Source organism: Ascaphus truei, chromosome 3 (genome assembly GCF_040206685.1).
Source record: "Ascaphus truei isolate aAscTru1 chromosome 3, aAscTru1.hap1, whole genome shotgun sequence".
NCBI classification, from domain to species: domain Eukaryota; kingdom Metazoa; phylum Chordata; class Amphibia; order Anura; family Ascaphidae; genus Ascaphus; species Ascaphus truei.
Window position 1 is genome coordinate 23,742,310 of NC_134485.1, and position 19,141 is coordinate 23,761,450.

Here is a 19,141-nt window from a genome sequence, read left to right on the forward strand (position 1 = left end):
CAAAATGACAAGGAGGAAACCATTTTACTTTGCGGGTTTACACACTCTAAATGCAAAGGAATACGAGGCGACGGGTGACGTCACACGTTGGCGCTAGAGAAAGTTATATTTCGCTTTGCGGCGGCGGTGCAGGCTTTCTGACATTTGATTGGTTCAGGGGCTGTCACATGAGGCGACAGCCCTTGAAAAATCAAATATTGCCAGCTTCCAAATTTGGCGATGCTCCGTCGCCCTTACTATAAGCGCACGCGGCGGCGGCAATGTATTTGGTATTGGGCGCCGGCGCCCGTCGCGGGCATTATACGCAGCACGGCCTTAGTCAGACAAAGTAGGTTTTCCATGTAGGCCAGTTTTGCCCACAGTACGGCACGTGGCCAAACCCAGCAGGGTTACTGTCACCTTGTTGCATTCAGTAGCAGGCAGTGCTATTTTTCTCAACATGAACATTTTGTGAATTAGAACAAGAATGACCAATGTACACATTAAATACTAAACTTATTGTGATACAGGAACTAAACTGTAATTTTTCCTATCCATTCTAAATATAGAGGCTTTCTTCAAGCTTTTGTCTGCTGCATTACACAAGTTCTGCAGCAAAGCCCGTTTTAAGCACAGAATCAGGAAGTCCACTCAGGCTTCCTCAGTCTAGACTTGTTATTTTGGCCATAGTTACGAATTCTGCATGGTGAGTCTGGTATCGATTGCAACCCAGACACAACAAGGTTATACAGAGTATATATAAAAAAAAAAAAAAAGGATTAAACTCTCAACCTTCCAAACAGCAGCAAAGACCAGGAACCAACGAGTACACCTGCATGTTCAAATGAAGCACGCTTGGTGCACAACACAGCGGTAAAATGAAATAAACACACACATTCGTAGTGTACAGTTAGGACAAGGTTTCTGGTTCCCTCGGGTCTATGGCCACTGCAGTACAACACATCCCTATTTATGTAGATAATTGCTGGCTCAAGAGCTGGTGTTCGTAGCTAATTATGGCTACTATTTTAGAAGGAACCAGACATCTATTCATCCCTTTATTCAATGATATTTCCAGGGTCTCTAATTTAGGGTCGCATGCAGTTGCTCAGGGGTTCCCATCTCCCGTCCTCAAGGACTCCAAGAGGGCAGGTTTTAAGGATATCCTCACATTCGCACATGTGGCCCAATCATTTTAGCCGAACCCCCTGTGCTCAAGCAGGGGTATCCTTAAAACCTGGCCTGTTAGGAGTCCTTGAGGACTGCAGTACATAACTACTGTAGTAGCTCATTGCTGGGGGAGGCACCCAACGTGAGAAAGGAATGTGGTTCCACATTAAACCATTTCACGCAACATTCTCACCGTAGGCCCCTTTTCCCAAGGGGGTGGGGTGGGGGAATCCGTTTCAAGAATTTCATATATCTACAAATCAGAAATGTGGTAAAATATTTGAATTTAGGAGTGCAAATATAATGCATTAAATGATGAATACTTATTCATAGCCGTTCGCCAAAAAGCATCACCTTGCTATTGGTTGCTGACCCTTCTGCAAGTGATGAATCAAAATAGTGATGCCCTTATGTGGAGTTATCATTTTTTTGTAAACCACAACCCTTATAACACGTGACAACCCCTGGTTAAAGAGGTCCTGAGCAGGTCAATATTCTAATTCCTTACCTGTACGGCTACTATTGCTGTATGTATATTCTTCTTCATCTGAATAGTTGGTGATTTAGTCGCTTCCGTACCGATGCCCCAATTAACGTGGCCCAAACTCTTTCCATGCGGTCCATCTGGTTGCGATATATGGTATGCGTGCTGCGGTGTATCCGGCCTATCTACCACACAAGATTCACATTCTGCACCTTCACCCACGCCCATCATATCCATACCACCGCCAGCAACAGTTAAAGGCGGCTGTAAACCAATGCTAGGAATAGGCACAAATGGCCCCAAGGGCATTATAGGCCTTATAGGCCATGTTCTATCATCTATAAAGTAACCTGGTTGAATAGACTGTACATAATTATTGATAAGAGGGTTTTCAAAGATTGGTGCTTGATTAGATAACGGAATGAAGGTATAAGGCATTTGTACAGTGCCTATATCAGAAGATATCACCCCATCATGTCCTATCTGTGCACTAAATGGCTTATTGGAGGAAGGTTTGAATTCTCTAGCGGTTGGGTTCAGCATGGGCTTTTCGGAGCATCCTTCAAGTAAAACTGCGTGCTTCATCAGTCCGATCAGATTTCCCACCATGCCAAACCGAGGCGATTGCAGCAGGAAAGCCGGCAGACCACCTGCCTCTGCTACAAGCCTGTGTGTTTCTTCTGGGAAGTCCATATATTCCCTTACAAGAATCCAATCATCCATTTCCACAGGGCCATGTTCTTCCAAAATCTGATAAAAATACCTGGGGAGAAAATAAATAAATAAATATTGCTCTGAAATGTCTTACTCCATGTGCGTTATCGAGTCTGCAAGACTGAACTGGATCCAATGATTCAGAAGAACAAATGATTCTCTCTACCCCTCGTGTCTAAAGCCCTCTCCCACTGACTGCCCCACACCTCTGGAATGCTCTTCCCCTGTAATATCCGACTAGCACCCTCTCTATCCACCTTCAAGACCCATCTTAAAAACACACCTCCTTATCGCAGCTGCATGGCTGATACTATACACCTCATACATCGACCGTGGCCCCTTGCAGACGCACTTACCAGAACACCCTCCTACAGTCCCTGTACGTTCTTCCCACTTACCAATTAGATTGTGAGCTCTTTGGGGTAGGGACTCCTTTTCCTAAATGTCACTTATGTCTGAAGCACCTCTTTCCATTATGTGTTATTTGCTAATTATATGATTGTCACGTGTATTACTGCTGTGAAGCGCTATATAAAGACATACATACATACATACATACATACATACATACATACATACATACGTCCATGAAGACAAAATGCTTAACACTAATCAAATGAAGTAGAAAGACTTTGAGTAAGAAAGGAGTAATTTGAAGTGGTGTACACTTGCAATCTGCTTATTTTCACTTTAACAGCAGAAAATACTGCAAGTTGGAATGTGCCCCCGTTCTCGAAACACTGAATAGTTACATGGATTCCTGCAACTAACACTTCCTACTACAGTTTATTATTTCTAGAGTTCCAACTCCAGCAGTAACAAGCACATACTAAATTCTACTCCCGGAACATCTATAACCAAAAGGAATGGGAGTTTGTTGAAATTATTTTTAAATTCCATAATAATATAGTGTAGTAATTCCAATATAAACGACAACTAGGTATTCACAGAAAAGGAGACTCTCACTTTCCCAATTGGGTAACAGCAATAGGTAAATCAATGTGGTCTAGGTTCTTCCCATTGATAGAAGGCAACCGGTCTCAGCGTGATATCCCTCAATATAACAGAGATGACACTTTCAGTGCAATATTGTATGTTAAATTGATGTGTTTATTTAAACAGCAAATATTACACTTACATTTACACAATGTGCATAGACACAAACCGGGAGTGACTCGACGGATTGCCGGAAGTGACGCATCACACCAGTAGGTGCTGACGGCAGACAAACAAGCCACGTATCTATAGTCTTATGTTTCTATGCACATTGTGTCCTTAAATACTGTAACAATTATTTTATTGTTTTTCGTCCTCCAACCCCATTGTACTGCGCTACGGAATATGTAGCATAAGGACATGTATAAGGACAGGCGGCTCAGTCATTCAGACAACCACTTGTGCTGAAGCAGGGATATCCTTAGAACCCGACTTGTTGGTGGCCCAGTAACTGAAGGGAACATGCCAGAGTCTTCATAGACGTATTACACATGGTCATTTAAATAAATGGCAGATTTTAAATATCCTCTCAAAAAGGTAAACCTAAAATATATATTTTTAACCAGCGCAGAAAACTACTGGATAATTATGCAGTTAGAAGTCATTAGAATTATGCAATTAGCATGAAAAAGGCAAATTAAAGAATGAGTGTGTTATTCATTATTCTGATTAGCATCATCACAATTTCATGAATAACCATTTACCCTCCAAGAAAAAAGTAATGCACAACCCAAGTGAAAATCAAAGAGAAAATGCAATACATTTGTGGCTTATAACGTACGTATATAATGATTTATTTAGCGCTTCACAGCAGTAATACACGTGCCATAATGGCACACAACGGAATAAGCGCTACGGACAAAAGATAATCAGGAAAAGGAGGCGCTGTCCCGAAAGGCTTACAATCTAAAGTGTAAGGAGAATTTACAGATATAGTAGGAGGGTGTATTCCTGGGTTCATCACGGTGTTGAAATGAAAGCGCGTATTTCCTAGAAAAGCGCAATATACGGTTTTGGGGTGGGGAGGGGGTGGCGGAAGACCCCATTCAGCAGTTGCATCAGCTGCTGCAAGATTTACGTTTCCAAAAATTCAGAGCAGAGGGTGGCAGACGGGTGAGCTTTGGAGAGAGTATTATGCAGAAGATTCAAAGCATTTATTTAACTTTTGTTTTTCCAAAAGGATCTGCAACAAAAACTTGCCATAAATAGCACTTCTAAGCTTAAAAAAAGAAATAAAATGTTGCCTTACTCAAATAAAGTTTCTCGGATGTTATCTGCGTTGTGATCTAGTTTCTCCTGGAAGCGGTTTCCAGCTGGAACGGCCTCATACAGGGCTTCAAACTCTTCTACTTGATCGCGCAAATATCCAGGCGTTAAAAAGGGGTCAGTGGGATCCAGCAAACTTCTGCGAATGGGAAATAGAAAATAAAGATTTCATGTCAAGCAGATTCTGGAGAACAACTCAAATTATTTTATTATGTGCTCTAGTTTTAAATATCGTCTTAAATTGAGATGAAAAATGGACGCCGTGAGCTTTTGTAGAGACCCTCGTGCTTTGCAAGTACAGGCATACCCCGCTTTAAGTACACTCACTTTAAGTACACTCGCGAGTAAGTACATATCGCCCAATAGGCAAACGGCAGCTCACGCATGCGCCTGTCATCACGTCCTGAACAGCAATACCGGCTCCCTACTTGTACCGAAGCTGTGCGCAAGCGGGGAGACTATAGAGCCTGTTACAAATGCGTTATTTACATCAGTTATGCACTTATATAACGATTGCTGTACTGTACATGCATCGATAAGTGGGAAAAGGTAGTGCTTCACTTTAAGTACATTTTCGCTTTACATACATGCTCCGGTCCCATTGCGTACGTTAATGCGGGGTATGCCTGTAGTTGGGTTTCCTTATGTTCGATTGCAGGAGTTTTATGGACAAATCATGCATTTCTAGTGATTTTGCCAATTAAAGATAATTATATCCAATAGGCTTAAAGCGCTTACGGGAAATACAAAAATATCACGTCTCTCTACAAGAGAGGTTACAATGCGGTTAAAAAGGATTTGAAATAAAAAAGGGATATCTTGATAGCAATATAGTTACAAAGGAGAGAAGGTTGAATAAAGGACACAATGCCCATAGTGTTCAACCTATGTTAAGTATAAGCGACACTCATCCTATATTTGTATTTACAGTCTAGTGATCCTGAGTAAGATCATATATTACAAAAGACTAGCACATAAGGTACAGATCCAATGTGCTGCCTTCATTTTGCAGACAGACCCCAAAGTCCACATCATTAAGCATGGGGTCTTTCCTTATAGACACGGGTGGGTAACTCCAGTTCTCCAGTGCGAACAACAGGTCAGGTTTTTAGGATATCCCTGCTTCAGCACAGGTGGCTCAGTCAACGTTGCCTGAGCTGAAGCAGGGATACCTGGAAAACATGACCTGTTCGCTGCCCTGGAGAACCGGAGTTACCCACTCCTGATCTAGTATGTGTCATCTGAAGAATGTGCAAGAATATATTCTTTACGTATACACCAGCTCGGGTCAGCAGTGATTAAAACATGTATATCTCTCCTGTTACCATAATGTCAAACTGGCAAGGACAACTGGAATTTAAGGGAAAACCCAGTGTATTTTCTGCTGGGCAACATACTTACTAGCCAAAAACATGAAAATAGAAGAAAATCGTAAATTAGGTATTAACTATTTAGAAAACAAGTATATTTACACATTATTGGGCTTAGAAAAAACAAACAAACAAACCAAAACCACTATTTAAAGAGCAAAGCTACGGTTACTGGTGGATTGGGTTATCACAGCGGTTCCCAACATGAGGTTCGGGAGGTATCTCCAAAAATAATCTTGAATGTGGGATCCCATGCAGGATAGTGTTCCTGAGCCCGATTGCATTATAGAAAAAACCTGCCTAAAAGTTTTATTTTTTCTTCATATTACAAAACAGAAGTCTGAGAAATGTGACAGACCGGCGGTTCCCAAGCTTTGTTTTACATTGAGTACCCCCAGCTTGCAAAGATTTGTTCCACGAACCCCTAATTAATAATCTGCCTACTCAGAGTATCGCTAACAAAACCGCTCCCAATATACATCCCCAGGCAGTATAGTGTCCTGAGCTCATGGGGAAGAGCACACGCTTAATGAAGCCCCAAACTGCACCTGTCCATGGGTGGTATAGCTGTCAATTACAGGAGTCGCTCCCCACAATGCTTTGCATCCACAGCAACAACCACCGCTATACCACCCATGTTGTCTGCATACACTAAGCCGCACTTTGGGTCCTTAAGCATGTACCCCCACTAGCTCAGGACACCGAGGATCTATACACACCTAGGGATCTATATACTGGGATGGGTGACACAGTTTAGTTACAATTAGTCTGATGAGTAGGCAATAAAATTCATTAATTAGGGATCCGCAGAACAAATCTTTTCTAGCAGTGGGTACACAATGTAATAAAATTAAAAAAAGGTTGGGAACTGCTAATCTCACATTTCTCAGTCTGTTTTTTATTATTTATTTAATTTATTTACATGCTTTCCCTTCATTAAACATTTAGGCGTGATTTCTCCCTAACACAATCACAGGGAGAAATGAATGTATGATTTAAGTGGTTTATTATTTTACATCCTATTGGAAAACACTACTTGATTTTGCAGTTTGAGAAAGAGTCCACATTAACTAAATCACTGCGACAAGTTATCTTCCCGTTCATAAAGTTATAATATTCGCCTTTTCATGCCTGCAGGTCACAAACATCGACTTCAGAAAGCCGCTCAGGTTATGTTACAAATACATGAGAAACAGTACTTACAAAGTGTTTTCTTCTGTGAAAATGTCTTCCTCTTGCGATCTGGTACTCACAGCACCAGACAATTTTAAAACAGGCTGAAAAACCCCAAAAACATACTATTATTTATCTTCAAATGGAATACACGTCAAAGCTGGCCAATACATTCAGCCTCTTCAATGATGCTGATGTGCGATGGTTAGCGCGCGGGTCTGGGCAGGAGGGCACATGAATAGTACCACCACAAGCAGTCGTTTAAGGTTGGGGCAAAGGGTTAAAGTTCTACTTTACACAGCTTGACACGACAGGCTTCCCTCCCTCCCCAACCTCTTCCTATGGTAGGTTACGTCTATCCAACATGGTGTCCGCTAAATGGAAGTCACTGCATTACCCACATTGTATTTAATAGGGGATGTTCACTTTCACGGTGTACAGTATGTACCTTGTCTTCCCCTCTAGCCAGGCCAAAGCCCAACAAGGAAATCCCGTGCGTGCAATACATGCTTGTCTATGGGTAATAGCCTATACCAGGGGAGGCCAACGCCAGTCCTCAAAGGCCACCAACGGGTCAAGTTTTCAGGATGTCCTTGCTCCAGAATAACTGCACCACCTGTGCTGAAGCAGGGATATCCTGAAAATTAGACCTGTTTGGTGGCCCCTTGAGGACTGGAGTTGGCCACCCCTGGCATATAAAGGGATGGTTTGTGAAGCTGTAGTAGCTTTGGGGATAAGAGAGGAGGTAGAAACATCTGCATGTTACATGTCCCGTCCATAACGGAGGTGTACAGAATGCATCATTACCACTAGCTCCCATCCTGCTATAAGCACACGGAGGCGCTCACTGCATACTGTACGTGCACGGAAATCACTTCAGTGTATTGTTTTGGCTGTACATTTTGTTGTGGTTGATAATAGCATATATCCTGCTTCTCATTTTAGAAGCGGCATCTTTAAGTAAAATACTATCGTGTAAGCCCAAATCCTCTCTTAGAAATTGAAGCCAAGCACGGTTATTAGTCATTTGTACATTTGCAAAAAAAGGGGCAAGGCCATCAGATAGAACAACAAGTGCAGATTGTGTAACATCCCACAGGACATGTATAAAAGGTCATTACAGTACTAGTTTAACGTGCAAATAGGAGTTCATAATAAGCTAGTAACACTACGTCTGGCCCAGTGCATGTATTTCATCAAGAGAGAAGCAGAGATACTGCAGTCTGAGATTCTAAAGTTTAAAAGCACGAGGAGTATTTTCTTTTAGTGGATCCATCCATACAGGGCCTCCTTGTAAGATTCTGCAAGGCTACTGCTCATAGTGGGGTGATTTAGCTAGTGGGGATCTACAAGGAACCAGCCATGCTTTTTCACGGGGCCACAATAAAAATAAAAAATAAAAAAAAAACCCACACGTTATACTGATATGCAGCAGCAAGCGGATTTAGAATAGTACACAATTTGTTTATTAACCATTCGCTGACCTGTGATCTTATTTGCTCTACAATCTACTTAAGTATCGATGTGCACATTTAACATTAGTTCTTATTTTGCTTAAAGGAGCACAGCAAGTATACGAATTTGTAACCAATTAAATAATGTTTAAGGAAACATTATGCATGGATCTCAAAACTGTCACAAGTCAATAGTTTAGTATTTATGTGAATAAAATAATGGAGCAACAGACATAAGCGAGAGGGGGCGGGGGGCGCAAAGTTGGTAAGAATTGACTTTTCATGGCATACACTGCAATATTGGGGGTTATTCATTCAGTAGTGATGGTGCCGATGGGGGTACTATGGCAGAAATTTCCATGGACTTTTGTGCCACCATTGGCACTATTGCAGGTGGATGAAGAATCCCAGTCTTTAAGCAGCAAGTACAAAAGCAGTGAAACGATTAAAAAAAAAAAAAAAAATACAATGAAAGCAGTAAAGAGACGCACACACCTTTGGCCGATTCTGCTTCTTTTTCTTGTGTTTGTTTTTAACCTTGATACAATTAGTCTAAAAAACAGAAACGAACAGTGTTTTGTTCTTTGGAAAAAAATGACGCATCTGTTCGTACAAATCAAACACATTTAAACATCAGAGGATAACAACTGCTTTTAGATACAAACTCAAAAGACCACCCAGGTAACTAAAAATAAGGCTCTTAAAGTGCAGTGCAATGCAATGCTAACCAAGAAAGTCCCCGTATCCCTGATCTTCCCCATATCACTTCTTGGTTCCAAGAGGGTCTCTGGCGCTGAGGCCCCATTCATTCCAGTTCTGGTGACCCCTTGCTTCCAGAGATACTTGCCTCCATAGGGGGCGTCGGTATCTCTGCAGCCATGGAAGCTTGTGTGCCTAACTATATGGCGGCGTTTAAAAGGAATAGGAAGTGGTGACATCATCCCTGGCGCCTTCCTATTGGCCCGCGTGACCAAGACCTTTAAACTTGCCCGAGAATCCGTTATCCCGTACAGAGGCAAATATCTCTGGGGAAGAAGTAGGATCCCCCGGAGCGGAAATTAACAGGGGTTCAGCGCCAGAGACCCCCTGCTTCAATCCTACAACAAAAAAACTGGACTGGACTGCTGCTTTAAGTAAACAAACAGTCAATGAGCCAAAACGTAACAAAGAAACATAACTGAGGGAGAAGCAGTTATCAGGTTCCAAATAAATTGGTACATCACGGTCATATTGAAATCACACATTGTCATTTGCTCCATCAAATTTGTACTTTACATCTGCGGTTAGTGGCTCATTTAGCCTCCGACAGATATTCAATAAAAATGCATTCTGAGTCACTATAAGTCTAAAATGTAGAGGGATATAGATATATAGATATATATTAAACCCACAAAAGTGAGGATACAAGAAATTATTAGAGTGCGAGGACAATAAAGACAAAAGAAGATAGATATAGATATATCTATCCATCTCTATCAAATTAGAAAACATTTTACAGTAATGCCAACCTACCGGGCGCTCTTCATTCGGAAACTCAATATCTTCATTATCTGCAAGAGAACCATATCAGCGATCACGTGATGAAATAACTGAATGCAGATTATGTATACTCTAGCGCAGGGGAGGCCAACTGCAGTCCTCAAGGGCCACCAACAGGCAAGGTTTTAAGGCTATCCTTGTTTCAGCACAGGTGGCTCAGCTGAAGAAAGGATATCCTGACCTGTTGGTGGCCCTTGAGGACTGAAGTTGGCCACTCCTGCACTAGCAATACTGTACACTAAGTTTACGTTAATTCATAAATGTGCCACCTCCTTGTCAAGTTAATAGGACAGCATGCAGGAAAAACGCTGCTAGCCCAACCTGCCTGGAACTTCAGCTTGTTTGTATGATGCTGCTGCCAAAAAACCACAGGGCTGAAACTGACAAATGCCAAAAGTTTCTCCGCCTCCGTACCATGATAAACACATACACATCCGTAACAAAAGGAAAAGCAGGAACGTCAGAATAACTAGTGTGCACAGTGCCGGCTTCTTGGGTCGTGTCCAAGAACTCCAGTAACATTGTAGTTTGCAGCTCTTGGTACCAACTAGAGCAGAGTTTCTCAACCCTCTCCCTGGGAATCTCAAAGAATGCATGAATTACCGGTGAACTGGGAAGCCCACGTTTCTGCCCTTACTCTACATACTGTATGTGGACATGGCTTGACTAAGGTGTCTGAAGAGGGTTGAGACATTTGCACCAGAGCCATCCTACTTTAACAACTTGGTTCCAAGATGAGAGGCTTTGCTACTGTAAATAGAGAGGCAGCGATAGTTTATGTATTATTCTGTATGGTTCACTAATGATATTGCCGAGAAGAGCCAAGTTCTAAAAACACAAATATTAACAAATTCTTCATGCAAGGGCCTTTATACGGTGAATTGCTTTATAGCACACAATGGCCACCGAACGTCTTACCCATTTTTGAAAAGTACACATCTAACGCATCATCCAGTTCTGCGGAGGAGAAACTCTTTTTATTGTCCTCTAAGAACCATATAAAGCAGCGGAACGTCTCTGGAGTTACTCGATTAAAAATTTCAACCATTTCTTCTGCTGGACAGTCAGAGATGAGGAAGTTTAGATTCTTTCCATACGTTTCATTCCACTGATTAACTAGAGGCCCAAAGTGAAGTCTTTTCAGTAACCCAGCATAGCGAAGGCAAAAGTTCTTTGCCGCTTCCAAACCTGAAACACACAGGTTGCAGTATTTTAGCATCGTGACGATATTGGTTTTCTAAAGTGGCACGATTTTATATTGCACATTGTATGCTATGTAGGACCTGCGAGTATTTTCCAATGCAGATGACCCTTCATTGCCAAGAGTATAATGCGCTAAAGATATCAGGTGATCGAAAAATCCCTTGAACTTGTATTAAAAGAATAAGCACATCAAAAGGTCACTAGAGCATTCCCAGGGAGTACCCTCAAGTTCAGACCACTCATAAATTAGAGACAGAAAGGAAACAAAAAAGGCCATACTTTACCTAAGTCGTCAATGAATAATAGCCATCCGAGAAGCTCAAACGTTAAGCTATAGCCACACCTGGTCAGCAGGTAGAGAAATATCCTAGTCTTCACCTTATTATTTAATTCGTACAAATGATATAGGAGAAGATGCATCTCTGCAGATGACAAACAACAGGATGTGGCAAAGGAGAAGGCATCAAGTTCTTCCTGGCTTATAATCCTCCATGAAACTAACAAGTCGCAAAACTCGTTGGTGTCGGGTATTCCAAACTTCATCATGTCCTCGTTGTCTAGCATCTCCGCCAACAGTGGGTCATTGTCCGATATCCAATAAAAGTTAACTGGGGGGGGAGGAAGAGAGGAGAAAAATGAAGTCAGATTCACATAGCAAATCATATGCGCGCCATGTACAGCCCAAGAACATAGACCTCAATAAAAAGAAATGGATTGAACAAGTTAGCATGTTCCCTTACATAGCAAGAATATGAATTATATAGATACAACAGTGCTTAACCCCCCGAAGGGCTAACAATGTAATTTTTGGTATCCAAGGCACGCAGAGGTAAAGGGGCTCATCTAAGGAGTGTTCTTACCACCAAGATGCTCCTTCAACCCATTAGATTCAAAAACAGTGCCAAGTAAAACAGAGAAACAGATTTTGTTGCCACTTAAAGCAAGCTACTCTGCCCATTTTCCTACTAGCTGTGAAACCGCAGCGTTCATTTGTTTTTTTCAGGCTTAGGACAGACCCCACTATCTCCAGCAGCGGGTTTCTTTACTGTACCGCAACCGTCACCCCCACTGCTGAAAGCGAGAACGTCAATCCCCTCCCGTCAGTGAGCTAGTACAGTGCTTCTTCCTCACGTCTTCCAAGTCTACTGACAGCCACTAAATATTTAATAGCTAATCCAAAAGGCATGAAGTATGCAACACGGAGTACTGGATTGTAAAACTAAAAACATGTGCGCGCATTTTATTAATATAGCGGCAACCGGTTCTGCAGCACAGTACAATGTACACAGACAGGATATAAAATAGTGGTTTGCAGAAGTATTCACGCCCTGCAAACGTTTCACGTGTTGTCGGCTCCGGAGCGTATCCCACAACACTTTCAGATAAGAGTTTACATGTGGAATCTACAAAAACGACTCCAAAGTCACACAGTTAGCAAATGCATAGAGACTATAATGAATATGTACAGTATTTAAAACCAGAGACAACATAAAAACACAGACAAAGCTCAGTGCACATCCAGAAAAATGTATACACGGTACAGTGCTTAAATATACATGTATAAATAACTAATAAATAAAATGGTCTTTTAGTTTAACATTTTGGCCAAATTGTTGTAAGCCCTTGAGCCAACTGCACGGCAGACCACGTGGTCTGCCTTGTAGTGGCTCAGGGGCTTACAACAATTTGGCCAAAATGTTAAACTAAAAGACCATTTTATTTATTAGTTATTTATACATGTATATTTAGGCACTGTACCGTGTATAAATTTTTCTGGATGTGCACTGAGCTTTGTCTGTGTTTTTATGTTGTCTCTGGTTTTAAATATATATTGCCATGCTCAGTAGCACTCCTCTGTGAAACGTATATGCTTATATATATGTTGTGAGTATTTTGGGGGTCCAATATGAGCTTTGTAGGTGTTCTGTATGAATATGTACAGTACTCAACCCCTTTGCTATTGAAGCCCAAAATCAGCTCAGGTGCAAATTAATGGTTTGAAAGGTCACAAAATTAGTGAAATGGTTTCAGCCTGTGTGTAATTAAAGTGGTTTAACTTGTAGATAAGGTCCCTCAGGTATATAAAGACTTTCAAACTGCAACCCACAGTGATCCAACAAAGCAACCTCGAGGACCAAGGAGCTTTTGAGACAAGTCAGGGATAAAGTAATAGAGAGGACATAGTAGAAGAGTAAAAGGAAATTTCAAGGCATCGATTATCCCTGAGCAGAGTCTCCATGATACCACCCAGGTCATGTCTCCCTCCCAATTTGAACAGCCGGCTATAAAGGAAACTGGTTCGAGATGTCACTCTGAAGCCAGCAAGGAACCTTGAGAGATCTGCAAAGTTCTGTGTCTGAGATGGGAGTTGGTGTTCAGACATCAAGGCAAGAAAGAAGCCATTACTCAAGAAGACATCTAAAATCACGTATGAGTTTAAAAAAAAGCATATACAGGAGGTGATACAGGAGACGTGGAAAAAGGTTTTCTGGTAAGGTGGTGACATAAATGTAACTTTTTGCTCTACATTCCAAGTGTTGCATCTGGCGCCAGCCCAACACTGCACATTCCCAGTCAACACCATCCCAACTGTCAAGTGGTGGTGGGTGCATGATATGGGGATACTGCTCTTCAGCAGGGACTGGGAAGATCGTCAGGAGAGGGGGATGGTGCAAAGAACCGGCAAATCCTAGACTGAAACCTGTTTGAGTCAGCCAAGAAACCGGGGAGGAAAGTCACATTTCCGCAGGACAACGACCTGAAGCACAAAGCCACACTGCAGTGGTTGAACAAGTAGAGAATACATGTTCTTGAGTGGCCCAGTCAAAGTTTTGACTTGAATCCAATAGAACATTTATGGCTTGAAGATTGCCGTCCATCGACGATCCCCAACAAACTTATCAGAACTGGATCAATTTTCCCGTGAAGAATGGGCAGAAATGTCACCAGCCTACTGTGCAAAGCTAATAGAGACCAACCAAGAGAGACTCTGCAGCAATTGCTGCAAAAAGCTGCTTCTACCAAGTAAGGGCTGAATACTTGCAGAAAATCAAAAATTACTGGTTGCAGATTTCCTTTGCGGACATTTAACCTCCTCATATTAACAGTGTTCAGTTTAACCACTACAGCGTTCTAACTATGAATTAAAAAAAAAGTTTGAAAAGCTGTGCATACATTCATTTGTAATTCAACAACTTGTGGCATTATTGATAGGGGGTGAATACTTCTGCAAACTGTAACACACACACACACACACACACACACACACACACACACACACACACACACACACACACACACACACACACACACACACACACACACACACACACACACACACACGCCAATATTTTGAGGGCTTCATCCCTAGAATAACAGAAACCACTTGCAATTTATTTTTTTAAATATATACCGTACCAGCCAACACCAAAAATGTTTTTATCACAGCAATACTTGGTATGTATGAGGTATGGTAACATTATTATTATTTTTAATAAATTAGTTCTGTAGTATTAGATAATATTTATTGCATTTTTATATATACACAACCCAATGCCATTTTTAATGAGTATTAAAGCATCCTTTGATTTCTACAGCAGGTTTTAGCCCACCTCGCAAGCAGTGCAAGAGCTTTGCAACACTTTCCTGTTTGTGATCATTTGTTGCCAATGTTCCCAGCAGTTTGAGCTGCAAACTGTAATAGATCATGTTACTTTAGTAATATAAAAGGATACGTTGTAGCTCCAGAGTTACACGGACTGAAGCAGCCATTATGTTGGTCACACAATCAGGATTGTGACAGATTTATAACAGGAGCGCCACACTATTGCCAGTTTAGGTAAGGAAATAGAATTAGACATTGTCACATGCTTTACATAGTAAAAGAAGGAAAAAAAGGGGGGGAGGAGACGGTGAAATGTAGCATGGCTGCTTTAAGGGCATCACCCTGCCGATACAAAACGGTGAACAACAAGATGGCGGCGTTCGGGGAATCCTGCAATGATTTCACTCACCGTTAATATCCATTTGCTTGGAGGGGCTACTTTCTCGCGGCTTCTCCTCTTTCTCATCGGTTGCCGAGCATATACTCTCTTCCTGTTCCGTTTTCTTCCTCGTTTTACTTTCCGGCTTCATTTTAAAATTATTGTTGCTGAAGCGGAGCAAGGGGGAGAAAAAAAAAAACATGGGCAAATAATTCGTTACTGCCAACGAAACACAGAACCTTCAAAACAATTCACACGCAAGAAGTGGTGGGTGCAGACAAACACGGGTGTCAATTTATTTGCATAAATGTGCCAATTTTTTTTTTTTTTTTTTTTTAGTTCCTACCATATGGGCAAGTAATAGATTGATGACTCTTGCAGAGGTAATTAGCTAATGGAGGCAAGGCCTCATCTTAACCTTTTAAATGATGCTTCTCTTGCCATAACTATGAAACCGCATTCATTTAGCATTAGATTTGCCCCCTGCTTGAAAATATTTGGTCCATGAACCTTTAAAATCAAACTCATTTCCTACTCAGACAAAAGCAGGGGGGGCCGGGAACACACGCTTAATAAGACCCCAAAGAGCACCTCGGTGTGTGCTGAGGGCATGGGTAGTATGAAGCGGTCAATTGTTGCGGGAGCTTTCAAAGCCCCGCCCCACAATGCCTTGCTGCGGTGAATGCAAAGCATTGTGGGGAGCGACTTTAGAAGCTCCTCCTGTAATTGCCAGCTATACCACCCACACTAAGGTGCAGTTTGAGGCTTATACTAAATAAAACGGTCCGCTCACATGCTCAGGAACACACTATACTACATGGGAATCCACCATTACAGAGTTATTATTTTCGGCTAACCCTCACAAACCCCCCTGTTGGGAATCACTGCTGCAGGCTACGGCACACACCGTGCGGAGAGGCTACGGCACACACCGTGCGGAGAGGCTACGGCACACACCGTGCGGAGAGGCTACGGCACACACCGTGCGGAGAGGCTACGGCACACACCGTGCGGAGAGGCTACGGCACACACCGTGCGGAGAGGCTACGGCACACACCGTGCGGAGAGGCTACGGCACACACCGTGCGGAGAGGCTACGGCACACACCGTGCGGAGAGGCTACGGCACACACCGTGCGGAGAGGCTACGGCACACACCGTGCGGAGAGGCTACGGCACACACCGTGCGGAGAGGCTACGGCACACACCGTGCGGAGAGGCTACGGCACACACCGTGCGGAGAGGCTACGGCACACACCGTGCGGAGAGGCTACGGCACACACCGTGCGGAGAGGCTACGGCACACACCGTGCGGAGAGGCTACGGCACACACCGTGCGGAGAGGCTACGGCACACACCGTGCGGAGAGGCTACGGCACACACCGTGCGGAGAGGCTACGGCACACACCGTGCGGAGAGGCTACGGCACACACCGTGCGGAGAGGCTACGGCACACACCGTGCGGAGAGGCTACGGCACACACCGTGCGGAGAGGCTACGGCACACACCGTGCGGAGAGGCTATGGCACACACCATGCAGAGAGGGAGCGAGGTCGCCGATTTATCTTAAACCTATTATCCCGAGCATCACTGAGCAAAACCTTCATAATACTGTTCATTTCAAATTACTCCGTTTTAAGTTTAATACTTTTAAATTCTTACAATTCCTATTAGTAATGCGCATCATGCAGTCTGGTGGACAATATCTTTAGTCATAAAGGGGGCGGACGTTATATTTTTGGCCAAAAAAAAATAAAAAATTTAACACCACGAAGACGCCTTAAAGCAGCAATCCAAGAATATATTTTTTTTACAATCGCACTGAAGCAGCGGGTCTCCTGAAACCCATTCATTTCAGCTCCAGGGAGCCCCTGCTTCACGAGATACTTACCTCCGTAGGGGGCACCGGTAGCAGCTCTAACCAGCCCAGCTGCCATTCATGTAGCGGAGGTGTTCAAAGCTCTCGTGTCCCTCGGGCCAATAGGAATCCGTGACATCATCCGGTGCAGCTTCTTATTGGCCCACGTGACCAGGAGCCTTAAACAGCACCAAGATACAGGCGCCCCGCCCCCCCTTCAGGAGGTAACAGTCTTGCAAAACAGGGGGTCGTCGGAGCTGAAATTAATTGGGGTTCAGGTCCGGAGACCCCCTGCTTCAATGCTATGTAAAAGAAATGGTCCGCTTGGATTGCTGCTTTCATAGTGGGACCAAAATCACACCTGTAAATTGGACAATGGTTTTTTGATGAAAGCCAAGGGGCCGCAGAAAAAGAAAGTATTTCTAGAAAGTAATGATGCAACGAGTAAGAGCTTAACCTCGTTCTGTTGCTGTAAGGGGTCATCAGAAGTCCTGCGGGCACCCAATACTTGAGCAAATCGGCTCCAAATTATATTTTATACGCACATTTTTTTTTTTTTTTTACAACAAACCTGGGTTATATTTAATACTGTATATAGGTGGGTGTATTTATGGTCATTCCCAACTTTAGATTTGATAGAATATTTAACACCCCCAGTGAGTACATTATTCTGGTCACACACATGCATGTCTTATTCACGATTCTTTATGCATCCTGCACTGCACATTTCTGGAAACCCCTTCGTTACTGGAAGTGATCCGCACTCAACACAAGGTTCACCGTGTTCATTAGGAAACATACACCCCCCCTTTGGAGTCTTACCTTGTGTTTTTCTGCTTAACAATCGCTCTTTGTGGTTCTCTCTTTTTAATAGTTTTATCTTCAAACTTTAGAAGAGGGGGAAAAAAAAAAAAAAAAATAAGCAAAATGGATTTAAATTAAAAACAGATTTTTGCCTTCCCACTCAAGGAAGAATTCTGACATTTTCTTTGTGGCGTCAACTCGCGCAACAAAAATCTTGAATTTAATTTTTTTTTATCAAGTATTAAATGCTTATGTGTCCCTAAACTGAGCTTGCATATCGGATTTGCTGAATCTGTGCATATCAGGCCAATACTGCAGCTGGAATTCATTTATGATAGAACCTGCTTAGATTTGCGATCAAGCACAAGTTACTTCCTCATACTTGTTATAAACGGCAAACATATAACGGAGTGGAACGACAGATTCTGGACTGTATCTTGCACTTACCTCACATTTTACAAGTCCCGTGGAATCGCGGATAGCAATATTAGAAATTCTTCCTTTACAGTCAGGGGTGAGACAGGATGTTTTAAGGAAATCCTTTGTGGAATAAAAAGAAGACGACGAATGAATTTCACTTTCACAAACATACCTCCCTGCTCGCACACAGCGGCCGGAAAGGACACGCTTTGGCACTGTGGCCTTGAGATTGTGCGAGTTCTGCATCGGAGCAGAAACAGCAGTCACGTCTAACGCAAGAAAAAGAAAACAGTTACTGCAAACAGCCGCCTACCTTATCATTCTTATCAAAATAAATGCTGGCCTTCAATTTCTTCCAACAGCAAACATGAAACTCAACTTTACAGAACTGGCAACACATCATACGAATAAAGCCCTGGAAAATAAAGAGGCGGGTGAATTTAATTAAAAAATAAAAATAAAGTGTGTATACATAAGATATTGGGGGCTCAAAGAACCAAAGTGGTTCAAAACGAAGCACTTTAAGACCTTGTATGAAATAAACCGATTTCACTTTTATATGTGGTGTGTGTACACACACACACACACACACACACACACACACACTTTAAAATGGTTTTTAAAAGTTAATACAAGATAAATTAGTGTCCATATCCTCTCGCACAATAAAATCCATACACCCAAAGCCTTTTTCACTTGATACTAAGGCGATAAATACATCTAATTCTG

The 19,141-nt window shown here is 42.5% G+C and overlaps 1 protein-coding gene across 5 annotated transcripts in view; it reads right to left on the minus strand.

Moving 5' to 3' along the window:
- The window catches only part of TTC3 (tetratricopeptide repeat domain 3), a 102,236-nt gene that overhangs the window by 25,058 nt on the left and 58,037 nt on the right, over positions 1 to 19,141 (minus strand). For all 5 annotated transcript variants that reach the window (XM_075593766.1, XM_075593767.1, XM_075593768.1 and 2 more), the window contains 11 exons: positions 18,726 to 18,827; positions 18,440 to 18,532; positions 18,011 to 18,075; positions 15,362 to 15,498; positions 11,633 to 11,956; positions 11,064 to 11,333; positions 10,119 to 10,156; positions 9,102 to 9,158; positions 7,183 to 7,256; positions 4,593 to 4,748; positions 1,658 to 2,396 (listed from right to left, as the gene is read on the minus strand). In XM_075593766.1, coding sequence (XP_075449881.1) covers positions 1,658 to 2,396; positions 4,593 to 4,748; positions 7,183 to 7,256; positions 9,102 to 9,158; positions 10,119 to 10,156; positions 11,064 to 11,333; positions 11,633 to 11,956; positions 15,362 to 15,498; positions 18,011 to 18,075; positions 18,440 to 18,532; positions 18,726 to 18,827 — 2,055 coding nt within the window. The remainder of the gene's footprint in view (positions 1 to 1,657; positions 2,397 to 4,592; positions 4,749 to 7,182; positions 7,257 to 9,101; positions 9,159 to 10,118; positions 10,157 to 11,063; positions 11,334 to 11,632; positions 11,957 to 15,361; positions 15,499 to 18,010; positions 18,076 to 18,439; positions 18,533 to 18,725; positions 18,828 to 19,141) is intronic.